General features: G+C 38.7%; 1 protein-coding gene across 1 annotated transcript in view; it reads right to left on the bottom strand.

Annotated features, from left to right (window-relative positions):
- Positions 1-3,836: 3,836 nt before the first annotated feature.
- Positions 3,837-13,322, bottom strand: part of LOC148999591 (vacuolar protein-sorting-associated protein 33 homolog) — a 56,417-nt gene continuing 46,931 nt past the window's right edge. The window contains 5 exon segments of the mRNA XM_089139691.1: positions 3,837-4,718; positions 5,190-5,283; positions 8,793-8,811; positions 8,814-8,853; positions 8,948-9,005. Of these exon segments, the coding sequence (XP_088995817.1) occupies positions 4,629-4,718; positions 5,190-5,283; positions 8,793-8,811; positions 8,814-8,853; positions 8,948-9,005 (301 nt within the window). The 3' untranslated portion in view covers positions 3,837-4,628.

Below are 13,322 nucleotides of genomic sequence, written 5' to 3'. Positions count from 1 at the left end.
CTTCTAGATCTATTCTCTCAATTGATTCCCCATTGTTGTGATTGTGAGGAAGATTTTATGCTACTGTAACAGCCTACTTCTTCATCCTCATAATCTTAGAGTGAATCCCCATTCACTCTATTCCTTCAGTGAACATCACGGTGTGATTTCGGTAAGAGCCTAGCACGACCATCATGATTGTATTCTCTTTTTATTTTATTGATTTCTAATCCATGCTAGATTTATTTCTAAATTAATTTAAGACCTTGATATATTGTTTTCTAAGTCCTAAAGTGAATCCCCATTCACTCTAGTCTATTTGTGAAATATGCGGATTAATCCTAGTATGTGATCCATTATATTTTTATTCCGTTGACCATGTTTGATGCCTAGTTCATGTTAGATAGTCTCTTATTATTATTCCAGAGTTTTCTTATTAATTTTGGAGTGTTTGGAACTCAAACGATGAGTTTCTAATCAAATCTAAGTTTTATTGTCTATACTGGGAAGGCTTGGTAAACTGCCTTGGTTGCCCCAAGCAACAAAAGGGTTAGGGGTGTCAATTTTCAACCTGGGTTTTGGCGTTGTTCCTTTTTCCCCCTGCCCTCCCGTTAGTCTTTTACATAAATAAAATTAAAATATTAAATATAATTATAAAAAAAATTTGTATTGTTCAAATGTAATTAATGATCCATGAATTTCGGTGTTTTGAGACGTTGAGACTTGAGTTTGAGACGTTGAGAGTTGAGGGTTAACATGTTTACGTTTAGTTTTAAGTTTTAACTTTTAAATTTCAAATTTTATTTAGTTTTATTATTTTAAAATTTAAAAGTCTTAATTGATAACTCTTAACTCTTAACTCTTAATCTTAATCATTAACTTTTTAATTTTCAAATTTCATTTAGTTTTATTATTTTAAAATTTAAAAGTCTTAAGTGATAACTCTTAACTCTTATGTCTTAATCTTAATCGTTAACGTTGTTTCACCGTTTACACATGATAGAAAAATCTAAATTCTTTATTTTTTGAGGGTGGAGGGTGGTTTGGATCAAGCTATGCCATCACTTATCGTTGGATCTACTTGGAGTCTTCATCCTCTATCTTTTGTAGTTTTGTGTGTGAGAAACTAGGATTTGGAGTTGAGGAAAAAATAAAAATAAATTTCAATATTGATTTTTAATTTTAGTCCAGACTGCTAGCCAAACCGAATCCAAACCATTAGGCCAAACCGTTAGTCAACCCGAACCGAAACCGCACCAAACCGAAACCGCACCGAAACCGTTATCTTTTAAATGGGCTGATTTGGGCTGGAGGTTTTTCAGCCCGAAACCGTTAGGCCCGGCCCGAAACCGCTCCAAACCACACCGTTGACACCCCTAGTGACAGCAAGTTGCCCTGTTTTGACCCCGTTTCATCTTCGATCCTTTAGGGTTTATTCTTAATACTTAATCCTTGTATGATTAGGGGTTTTTTTTTTTTTTTTTTTTGCAGCTCTGAACCTATCCTTCAATCTATTCTCCAAAGATTTTGAATCGAACATAAGCTAAGGATGTTTACTTAAAAATAACATGATTTACTTTTTATTTTGAGAGCATGATCTTATTTACTGTTTTTAGGACTTGTTCATGATAGTTATGCCTTTGTAATTTCAGTATGTTATTCATTATATGATTTGCATATCTGTTATGAATGTGAATGCTTGGAATGCAAATGAATCATGATATGATGTTATTTTTTGAATCATATTGCGATATGATTGTCTAGGTTGTGATTGTGGAATGGGGAATGCCCTTTTGGTGTTTCTGTCTCGAGACATCAGTGGCGGTGGTATGGGACGCTTTCTTATGGTGCCCCTTGGCACTTCCCATAATTATTGGATGGCATACTTAAGACTTATCTAGATGCGTTTAGCTAGGAAACCCTGTCATATCTCACCCTATCGGCGTGGGTATTGAGGACGAGTGACCCGTGGCAGCAATGGGGATTATGGGTGCTCAAGACCAGTATTTGATCCGTGAGAGGACATAATCACATTATGGGGGTCATTCATTGGTAGGGTTGCACATAATAAACCTGGGCTCATAGGCACTCAAAACCGATAGACAACCCGTGAGAGGACATGAGAGCTTCTCGTTTATTATATGTGGATGACCAATAGGGTTAAGAGTCCATAATCTGAGTTGGTTGGAGCCATAGGATACGATGACTCTAGGGGGAAAGATATTGGAACGGACTACCAGGGGCATGGAAGGGAAGTATCTGACCTCGAGATTTATATGACTCAGTAGATGACGTACATTGGGTTAGGTATAACACGACACACACCAATACTCATACCAATGGTGGAGTGAGAGAGTGGTGACCTAAACCCCCGCCATGGTGAATGTCTGAGATGGATGCCTTGACCCAACTACCACAGAGAACCCAAAAGACGTGCTTAAGAGCCGTGAGGGAGAGTGATTGAGACTGCCCAGAGGAGTATGGTGTTCTTTCTTAATACGTGTCTGCCACTAGAGATTAGCATATGTTAGAGTTATATGCATACTTGCACATTGTCTCATATCATCTTGCATCATGCTTTGTACTTGAATATTTATTGTAATGGTTATTTGTATTTGAATTACTTGTTGAGTTCTTTTGAACTCACCCTTGGGGACAACTTTGTTAGATGACTATGCAGGTGAGGAAGAGATCCTAAGCTCTTGTGTGAAGACTCTTCCCTATATGATGCAGCTACGGAAACAGTGGGAGAAGATAGTGGGTCATGGTACGACCTGAGTACCAGTCTGGACTACTATGACGGCACCCATTAATAATGATAGACATCGTCTGGTTCGCCATTAGAAGCATGAGCTAGATGTGAATCCTCAGATGCAAGTATACAAGCCCAAGGAGAAGAAGAAGAATTTATTCTTAGACTTCTTTAGCTTATTCAATTAAAATACTTCAAATTTGATTTACCTTCCGCATTGATTTTAGAGTTTATTTTTTTCTGCTATACTCTAATTCTATATTGGTATCATTTTTCCACATTCTGATTATTGATTTGAGATCCTTCTGAGATCCAACATTGATTGTTTCTTTAATTACATTTATACAGTGATTTATCTTTGCTCTTGATTTTATTATTCTACTATGTGGGAGGATGATTGTTGAGAATTGATCTTCGAGGTTGTGGATTACACCTCCGGGTATTGCAATTAGGGTACTGGCCGGGGGGATGTGACTAAACTAATTTGGGTTGCCTTGGTTGTCTAGCGAGGGAATGAGAAGTTGGCGTGACATGGGGACCATCTGTGATTCAGTTGAGGGAGAATGAGTGTGCTTGGCTATCGGACCCTGCAAAGGGTGTTGTGGAGCAGAGGTTGTGGGGTGGAGGATCATGATTTGATTTGATACTAGCTAGGATTCGTAGAAGTGCTCGGCTACTTTCTTCTCTCGCTCCGGGGACTAAAAAGGTTGCCACGGCCGCTTCTATCAGTCTAATGGTTGGAGGATTTCCCCTTGTATTTGCTCTGAATCTCCCTGTGATAAACTCCTCGCACATTTCATCTTTGTGACATCCATGTGATTCTTTGTGCATGGTTTCTTCTTACAATGGCTCTCATCATGGCCAATAACACCATAAAAAACACAGTATATATGGTATAGGGAATCTTTCATACCTTAGATTCCCCAAAATCTTTCCTTAGCTGAATGGCTAGTTTAGGAGTAGCTAATTCCTATGGGACATCATGAAGCTAGATCCATAAATCCGTAGTAGCAAACTGCCATTGCTCCAAGGAATTCCACCTTTCTAAAATCAACATATTGGGGATTCCTTCTTGTCGTTCTTTAGATCCTTCTCATGGTGGAAGTTGAAGTGGAAGAGATGAATATGTTTTGCATAGGGGATTACCTCGTCGACCTTCTTCATGATGGCCCATCCTTTTATCAACGCTTCAGTAACTGCTTGAGTTCTGTACCTTTTCCCTTCCATTATCTTCCCCGCAAGAGTGTTCTTCAGAGGGAAGGTCATGGCCTGTTCTTGTTCATCATCTACCAACAGAATATTTGCCTGTCTTGGGGGCATTTGTACCCGACAATGATGCCATAAAACCAGAAGGAAAAAACAGACGGCACTCTCCGATAGTGAAGCGGGGTTGAAGGGGAAACTGGTGGACGGGGCTGCAAGTAGCACAGAAGAAAACAGTACTGGAGATGAATTACTCATTGCAGAGAAAACTGCACTCTCGGGACAGAAGGGTATTTTGACTGCTTATTTCAAACATTTGACAAATCTTTCTCATTGAAATGTAGTGATTTATTGACAAATCCAATTTCTCAAAATAATCACACAAAAATCCACCCAAAACATAGGAATAATCACACTGAAATGGGAAGAAGTAGCTAAAATAACGCATCCAAAATTGTTCATTCTCTTGATAGAGATACATGCATCACAGTTCATCATTTGTACAAAACATTCTGACACCCACATGGAGCACCCAGCCAGTCAGCACCTTGTTAAGGTTCCCGTGCCAGATATTGCGGTCGAGCCTCCATTTCACAAGCTGGCAAATCAGTCCCAAGTATGAATATTCTGACGGAATAGCTATTTAAGATCACTGGTCAAGGATTATGTGGACTAACATTCTTCTCCCCACTGTTCAGCCCATGTTGTCTATGAATGTCTCAACTAACGACCGACCGTTTACCATTTTTGTTGTCCCAACAATGAAGTCATATGCCATTCCTTCCTGTGAAGCACAAAGTAGAGTAATTGTGGCATGTCATTAAAGATTACCAGGAAGAGATTGGACAATCTATTGTAAAAATAATGGACTCAATTGTCCTGGCAAACAAGTATAATTGGCAAATTACCGAAAGGTTCTCGACTGGAAGGACACTTTCGGTAGCCTTGCCTCCCAATCAGCTCTATTCAAGGTCATAATAGATTCAAGGCCAAAGCCATTCATGTTTTCCTCACCAATTTTTGAATGGTGAGTTTAGGCCTAAGCTAGCTGTGTCAGTTCCTTCAATTTGGAACTGATAATCTTACAGGGAGATAACAACATGAAGTTACGGGTAGATAACATGAAGCTACCTTGGACTGAACACATCTGACACAGTCAGCAAATGGTACAATTAATGAGATGCCTGTTATAAATGTCCGCAAATGGTACAATTAATGAGATGCCTGTTATAAATTGACATGTGGTAATTTGTACCTGAGCACTAAGAAAACGAAGAGCAGATATCTCTGCAAATGTTACTCCTCCAATAAATACAACCAGTACAAGAGAGCGCTGCCCATGTGCTACCCTGCATATCACAGAGACCAAGGGAGCAAAAAAGGGCTTCAGCATGAAACTCAGTTGAAGTAAGTTGAGTTGTCCCAGACAGAGTTGATAACCAATATCAGATATTTGATGCATAGAAGCTAAAGAATAGAGGGAGCCCATTCCAGACGAAAAAATTAAGCAAGGATGAAAAATAAATGATCATAATCTACCAAAAGAAAATCAGTATACAGTTTAGATATCTTATAAAGAAGCCTGATACGATTATCTAGCACCCTATCGTCCAAATATGTCGCACATGCACATGTCATTAAATTGTGTATAAATTCAGGGGCAGATGCTCCCCCCCCCCCAACCCGCAACCAAAAAAAAAAAAAAAAAAAATTCAATGTTGAACAAGATGACTAACTTTCATTAAGAAGGTTTTCAAAATATACCCTGAACAAATCGAAAGGAAAATATCATTCCGCTAGATAGATGATACAGTTCAACGAGTAATTAAGACTAAGGACCTGTTTGATAACCCACCAGAAAGCAGTTTCTGGTGTTTCTTGCTTCGAGAAACAAAAAGAATCAATCGAGAACCATTTGACAAAACTGTTTAGTTTTTGGTGATTTTAAAACATAAATTGAAATTTATGGAAACTTTCGCTTCAAGAAACACTTTTTGAGTTGTTGCGTCTTTTTTTTTAAGCAAACTTTGGGGCAAATATGGGTTTAGGTTAAAACTTTTAGAGAGGGGTATTCATGAAATTTGGCATTCTAAACATAAGAAGCCTTGGTAGAACATTAATGAAATGGGTTTACACTTGATGGGGGCAGAATGGGCCTTCTAGAAAGTTTATGAGGTGAGGACAGCTGGGTTGGCTGAGTGGAGAAACGGTTGGGCACTGGAGAGCAATTCCGATTAAGGGGAAGAGGAGATGGGGTAAGGGAGTTCTTCGAGGAGTTGGGATCCTCAACCCCGACAGGTAGATTGTGCATTAGAATCCTCAACTCCAACGAGTAAAGGATTGTACTCCCTTCGCACCTTTTCACCACACATTTAGGAGAGGGGCTAGTTATGATCCAATATTATCAATGTTTGACGCAGGCCCCTACTGAATGTGTGGTAGAAGGGTGTTAGAAGGGTGTGAGGGGAGCACAATTGTCTACCCGTCGGGGTTGAGCATCCGGACTCTTCTTGGAGTATTGAGTGAAGAGTTGAATCTGTTGGAGTTGGGAGGACTTGCACCTGTCGTGAGTTCTATAACTTTATCCTTCAATTTCCAGCATTGTCAATTAATTTCCAATCAAATCTTAATCAACTTATCGAACTTGAAGTTCAGCAGTAGCATTTCCATTGCTTGAATTTTGGGTTCCTAACAAGCCTACAAAACCCCTCTTAGTGCTTCTTCAACACTAGTGGCCAGGGATCCTCCTGGTTCTTCATCTTCTCTATCTCCGATGACCCTGTTCTTAAAGTCGACTTGGGCTAGTCTCAACGAACATTCATCTTGCAGCATTCATATCTTCTTCATCTGCTTCTCTTTTTTATCAAATAAACCTTCCCCTAGTCCCTGTCCTTGTGAAAGGTATCCATGTTCTTATATTTTTGATGAGTTTATATATTCTTTTATTTATTTTGATTACTTCAGAAGCAAAAGAGAAGGAACCAACAAGATTTCCGATTGAGCTCCAATCAGTAAGAATTTCTTAAGCTGGCCTTAATGGCTCCACTTCTGCAACAACTCCAGGTATACAGCATCTAATTCTGCATTCCTCTATTCTGTCTTTTTCCCCTACCAAATCCACTTGATATTTACTATAGCCAGGGCACCTTTATCCAGTGCTTTGATTCACCCTTTTTTCTTTCTCCCTATTGATCTCTAAAACTGTACTGTAGAAAGCTAAAGCATTCTTTTCTTTTTGATTAGCAGGCACCTCAACCTCTAAGCAACGAGAAGTAAAATATCTTTCCTGGTGGGAAGATTAAGAAGAAAGTACAAGGCTTTTATTTTTCTTTAATGCGTGAATAATAATATTAAGTTTATTTCTTGGTACAAGATATACCCCTTATGGAATTATAAATACAAAGAATGCTTTATGGCATGTCACTTCAGCTACCCATGAGAATTTAAGAGTTTGAAGAAGTGCTAAAAGAGGTTGTAAATACAAAACCTTCTTAGCATTGAATGAATTTCATAGAGACTTGACATGTTCAGCTAACTGGATGACATAAGTTATAAAAATTACTTAACCTACATATGTAACTATTTTATTTGCGAGCATAAAAATGTAGGACTGATGTTGGTTTGATGAATGAAGTGTGGGACTGAATTGGTTGAACATGTTATGGGTCGTACGGACATGGTTTATCAGCTTAAATTGTATGGGTTTAAGTTGGAAGCAGAGTAGTTTAGGGTAGTGAGAGTTGGGCTTGGTGCCTTGGTTAGTTAATAGATTAAAGCTTATAGTTGTCCCACGAACTAGAAATAAACACTGATAGATTAAATTTTCATTTGCAGCTTGTTGAATGAAGTTCACTGGCTTGAGAGTTTTTAATTTTTCTAGTCAATGGCAGATCAGAGAGTGGTTGTTGATTGCTTTGAGTTATGGATATAACTATTGTGTGAATGTCTAAGGGTTTATGAGTATTATATATATGGCTAAACTGTAGACTAATAAACTAGTCTGTCCATTTCCTAGTATCTGCAAACAGAGGTGTGATTGCCAGTTTGAATATGTACTTTGTGGCTGCAGGCATGTTTGACTCTTACCTCCAGTTTCAATTTGAACAGGACTCTTAAATCCTAGCTAACTTAGACACTTAGAAACTGAAATAAAACATAAGAAAAGAGAATTCTACCCCTATAACTTAAGTTCGGCAGAGTTTACGTAAGTTAACCAATTAATTAAGCTACTTTTGTACTCCGCCTAGACGTCAACTTTTGGACCCATAGAATAGGCCAACATGACCACGCAAGACTATGGAATGAAGGCTCAACATAGCCAATTAATTAAACTATTTCCATATTTAGCCTAAACACTCAATTTTTGGGCCCTTAGGATAGGTCCTGTCCATATAAACCTATGGAACAAAGGCTCAACACTCATATCTATCAACCCAAGGTTTATGTCATAGGAAAATAGTCAAAATCGGTGCTGGATCTGCATCAATGATTTAAAATGAGCAATAGGATAAGTGGTGACAAAAAACTTGCAATGCTTAGGCCTTCTATAAAGTATGAGTTTGAACAAAGCTGATTGGACAGCAAATGTTTCTTCATCTTCTTTTTCTTTTCTTTTCCTTTTTTTTTTTTTTTTTGGGTGGTAAGAGGTTGAACTACAAATGTTCATGTAGCAAACCCCATTTAATGGGGCTGAGTTGCTGTACGGATTCCTAGTTATAGATTTTGTAAAATTGAAATTCAGCATTCTATGCTCTCATATTTGCAGCAACTTTAAAACAAGAAAAATATATTCTTAAACAATTCTAAAAAGTAGTTGCATCTGAAGTCTACTTTTTAAGTATCAGTCATTGATTCATACTTGTCCAAATTCCCGGCATGCCTGGTGTAGCATCAATTGATGAACCACTTGAATATCCACCCTGTAAAGAAGAAAATAAGAAGAGCTATTAGATTTTCCAAAGGCAACACAATTGACAACCCCATTATAAATTAACATAGAAAGAATGTGCTCACTCTCTTCGACTCCAAATGTGGTCCAGGCAAAAGCTTCAATATTTCTTCAATAGGGCGCCTGAGAGGTCAGATTTGTAACATTCAAGCATACATATATGAAATCCAACTCAAAAAGAAAAAAAAATAAGTTGGATGTCCAACAGACAAAAAGTACTAGATCTGTTTCTAAGTAGGGTAATAAAAACCATTGGGAGATTAATTAGAGAAAAGAAAATTAATGGAGAAGCAGCAGCAGAAGGAAACAAGTGTTAGTTAAGGGCACCACACTACAGATGAATGCATCATTCACATTTATTCTGAACTTTGGATCACTGGAATCTAGTGAAATATAACAAATAAGTTTAGTAGGCACTGTGCAGTCAGAAAATCTTTCCAAGCTTATCACTCTTGTCTTCAGTTTCTCCAATGACAATACGTTTTAGTTTGAAAGCATCCATGTAAACATTTCCATCCCCCACAAGATGTACCTTTCTGCACCTCCATTTCATTCAAAGGAACTCATCAAGTCATAATAATCATGAACAATGGCCTCCAGTCTCATTCATCCTAACCCTCACACCAGAATTATTTGTGTGGAAACTGGCAAGCTTTTAAAGAATCTCCAAGCAATTATTCACCTCTCAATAGTTAAAACTTCACATAAGAAGCCATGACTAAACTCTCCACTGGACACCACTCCCTAGTACAAGGTCGTATAACCTTGATACGGATCACTGTGCTCCTATACTCAATTACAGCCATCCTCCGGGCCCATTAGGTGTACAGCAAGTACCTTAAACAGGACTCTATTTGAATGGCAAAGCTGATTCCCAGTTGCTCTTCAGTCTGGAGGAAGGTGCTGAAATATAGGGATACAGTGGAGTCTCTTTTCTAGAACTTCATTAGAGATGGGCAGGGAACTCCTATGTGGCCAGATAACTGGCACCCTAGAGGCGTATTGATCAACTGATATGGGAACAAAATCAAATTTGATGCAGGTTCTCAACATATGGAGATGGTGGGTGGAGGAGCTGCACAAGACAGTGAACTAACCTGGTGGATGTTGCCCTGGGTGAGTAGGCTGAACTAGGACCATGTAGATCTAGTGGTATAAAAAGAGACAGCAATAGGGCTGTGATGTAGCCTCAAGTGAATGAGGGCCACTTCTTCCAGGATCGCATCAAAACCAACCCTAGCCCTAGGTCCAAAAGAGGGCTCCACAGTTTTGGGGTTAGGGTTTGGGAATCTAGGGCAGCAAGGAATCAGCGTTTAGGATAGGGTTTGGGAATTTTGGGCAGCAATGGAATCAGGTTTAGAATATGGTTTGGGAGTTTAGGGCTTAGACTAGGGTTTGGTTGGTCTGATGGGCTGAAATTGGGATGGAAGGTCGCTAGGGTTGGGGGTTAAGGTTCCTAAAGTTTGGGGCAGATCTAATGGTTAAATTTGCGTAAATCTGACCTTGAATTCTGGGCCTCTAGGAGAATTCCTTCTAATTGAAACCCTAAAAACTCTACTCAACACCTTGACCTCACACACAACAAAATTCCCAATAATTTTTCTCATCAAATCTCTCCTGTTACAACTTACAAGCATGGGGCTGTGTATTTATAGTCTTTATTGAATAACTCCTACTAGGACTCCAAAAGCAAAAACTACAAAGGCTTCTATTTTTAATGGAACGTCTAACTAGAATAGGACTGCTTCTGAACTTAACATAGACTGAGTCAAATAACAAATCAAAGACAGAGCTGGGCTCCAAATAAAATTGACTATGACTAGACCTAGCTGGGCTCGACTTGGACTTTCCAAAATGACATAAATGCCCCTGTAGTTGAACCATGCTGCTTGGCAGTGCCGTGGGCTGCTGGGTAGCAACCCTAGGCCACTGGTCCTAAATCCACTCTTCCCATCTTGAAAAAATTCATCCTTGGATCAAGGAAGAAAATTCGACTGAAACAAGAATTCAACCTTGCAAAAGGCCGAAATTTCGATGTTTCGGTCGAAATTTCAGTTGAAACTGGACACTTTTTTCTAGAAACTGAAACTTCAATTTTGGGCCTTATATGGACTCAAAATGATTTGGATTCTTGCATACTACCTATTTCAAGCATAATAAACACTATAGAACAACTAGTTTACCAAAAAATCCATTGAAAATGTAACATCCAAGTATTATACTACATATGAGAAGAAGCGAGAATGTTACCAATTACAAATCTACTCTACTCCATGTCTCCCTCTGCCGTTTGCACCCCATACAAAGGACAATACAAGTACTATGATGTTTGCCCCATATAGTTGTCGACGTAGTCGGCAACTGCAAGCTCTGCACATGGCCTCATCCACATGCCTAAGATTTCCTGATAGTGGGAAGTTCTGAATTTCCGGATAAGGAACTGGCTAAACTACAAATGGAAAGGCTGGTGGTGCCTGTGGTATAGAGTGAAAGATCTACTCAACAAATGAAGGAGCCCCCTGGTTGTCAGCATAAGGTCCATACTGACAATAAGGTTCCAGTGGCTAACTCCGATAGGTGATAGTGGGAGGGACACCATAACCATAAGGTTTCCTAACGGCTAACAGTTTTTTTTTAATATTTAAATATTTGTTAAATTATTTAAATATATATTAAATATAGTAAAAATAGATAATTAACAGAAGAAAAAAATTGATTCAACGCCATCACAGAAATATGGTGTCTCAACTCTCACATACATTAATTTGAAGCTCATACATCTACTATACACATACATTTTAAGCAATATACATAATTTACAAAATAATTTTTAATAACAGAAAAATAAAAAAATAGTTGGAAGAATAAAAAATTAGTTTTGACACTACAAATTCATAGATCAACACTTTAAAGTAAACATACTTAAATTTGAAAGCAATCCAAGAATATTTAAGGCACAAACAAAACAAAAATAAAAAAATGAGGAAGTTGGTTACTCACCTTGCAAGATTTGAGAAAATCCACAAATGGAGGAGCAAATCTAGTGTTTGAATGAAATGGAGTAGTAAAAATAAGTGAAAAGAGGGATGAAAGCAAGAGAAATAAAAAAATTTAAAAAAAAAGGTTCAAAATAGGGTTGAAATGTAAGAGGCGATATCGCTCGATTTGGGTAGAAATGACGACCGAAAATGGTGATTTTTATAACTACGTAGGTGTCATTTCGGTATCAACCGAAATATCGTGTCATATCTACCGAAATATCGGTCTATACGACACGATATAATACATTTCGTGTTCCTACTACTGTATTTTGTTTCGAGTTGTGCTTTTGCAGACATTTTGACCGAAATTTCGACAATTTTGGTTGAATTTTCTTCCATGCCTTGGATTTTGTAGTGGTTTGAGGGGAGTAACATCTGTGTAGCAGCTTGTACCATTACTAGGCAAAACTCACACAATGTACGACCACTAGGAATGAAGTCTTCAACTCTAGGAGTTCTTCAAGAACCACGGCGACAACAACTTCAACATGTTCATGCTCAAAATCAAGCAGTCATGCTCTTGAGGCCTTCTTTGATCACATCTGCAGCTGGTGCTATTGCTTCGACCATGCCCTTGAAAGCCTTTGTAGCACCATCTTCAACTATGGCAACCTTTACATTGAGGGCATGAGTCTCATCATCTTCCATTTTCTAGCCTTGCTGTCTTTAATGGTCTCTTCTAAAATTACTTTCACTGACATGGGCAGCAGCTCTTCTATGGGCTGGGTGGGCTTGACTTCGTCTTTAATTTCCACCATTGGAGCTTTAACTGCTACCTCTTTTCCCTTATCACAATTTACCCTGATCCCTTTAGCTATACACTCCTTTGATCTTTCTATGATAGCACAAGCTTCTTTTGCCTTGTTTGAGACTTTCCACGCGAGCATCCACTTTATTTTTCTCTTTGTTACCAATCCCATTACTAAGGGCTCAAATATGACAATTGTTCTGATATTGGTCTCCAATACAGGGGATGTTGCTGCTCTAGATGGGAGGTATTCTTCTTGTCTCCTCTGGTCATATCCTCCTATGAAGTCAGACCTAATGTGCTCTTCCAAAGCAGGTGGTGCATGAAGGTGGGGTCTTTCTCGATGTGGCCTTTCTTCACCTTCGTACCTATCATATATTGGATTTTCATACCTGGATTTCTTGGTGTGACCATACCTTTCTCTCTTTTCTCTATAACCACCCATAAAAACTTTGGTGCAGGCATCTTCGTCAACATCTTCCTCATACATGTAACCTCTACATTTATAATCCCTATTAGGGGTGCAAGTTTCCTTGTTGGCCCTGACCCGCCTTGTTTCGCCCTGAGCCCAAACAGGGACGGGGCTCAAGATTTTGGCCTTGAGGGTGGGTTAGGGCCAAAATATTCTGGCCCTGACTCAGGACCAAAGGC

This window comes from Hakea prostrata, chromosome 11, assembly GCF_041222555.1.
Source record: "Hakea prostrata isolate BN-2017 chromosome 11, UWA_Hpros_2, whole genome shotgun sequence".
In the NCBI taxonomy this organism is placed as follows: domain Eukaryota; kingdom Viridiplantae; phylum Streptophyta; class Magnoliopsida; order Proteales; family Proteaceae; genus Hakea; species Hakea prostrata.
This window is presented reverse-complemented; position numbering and strand designations above follow the sequence as displayed.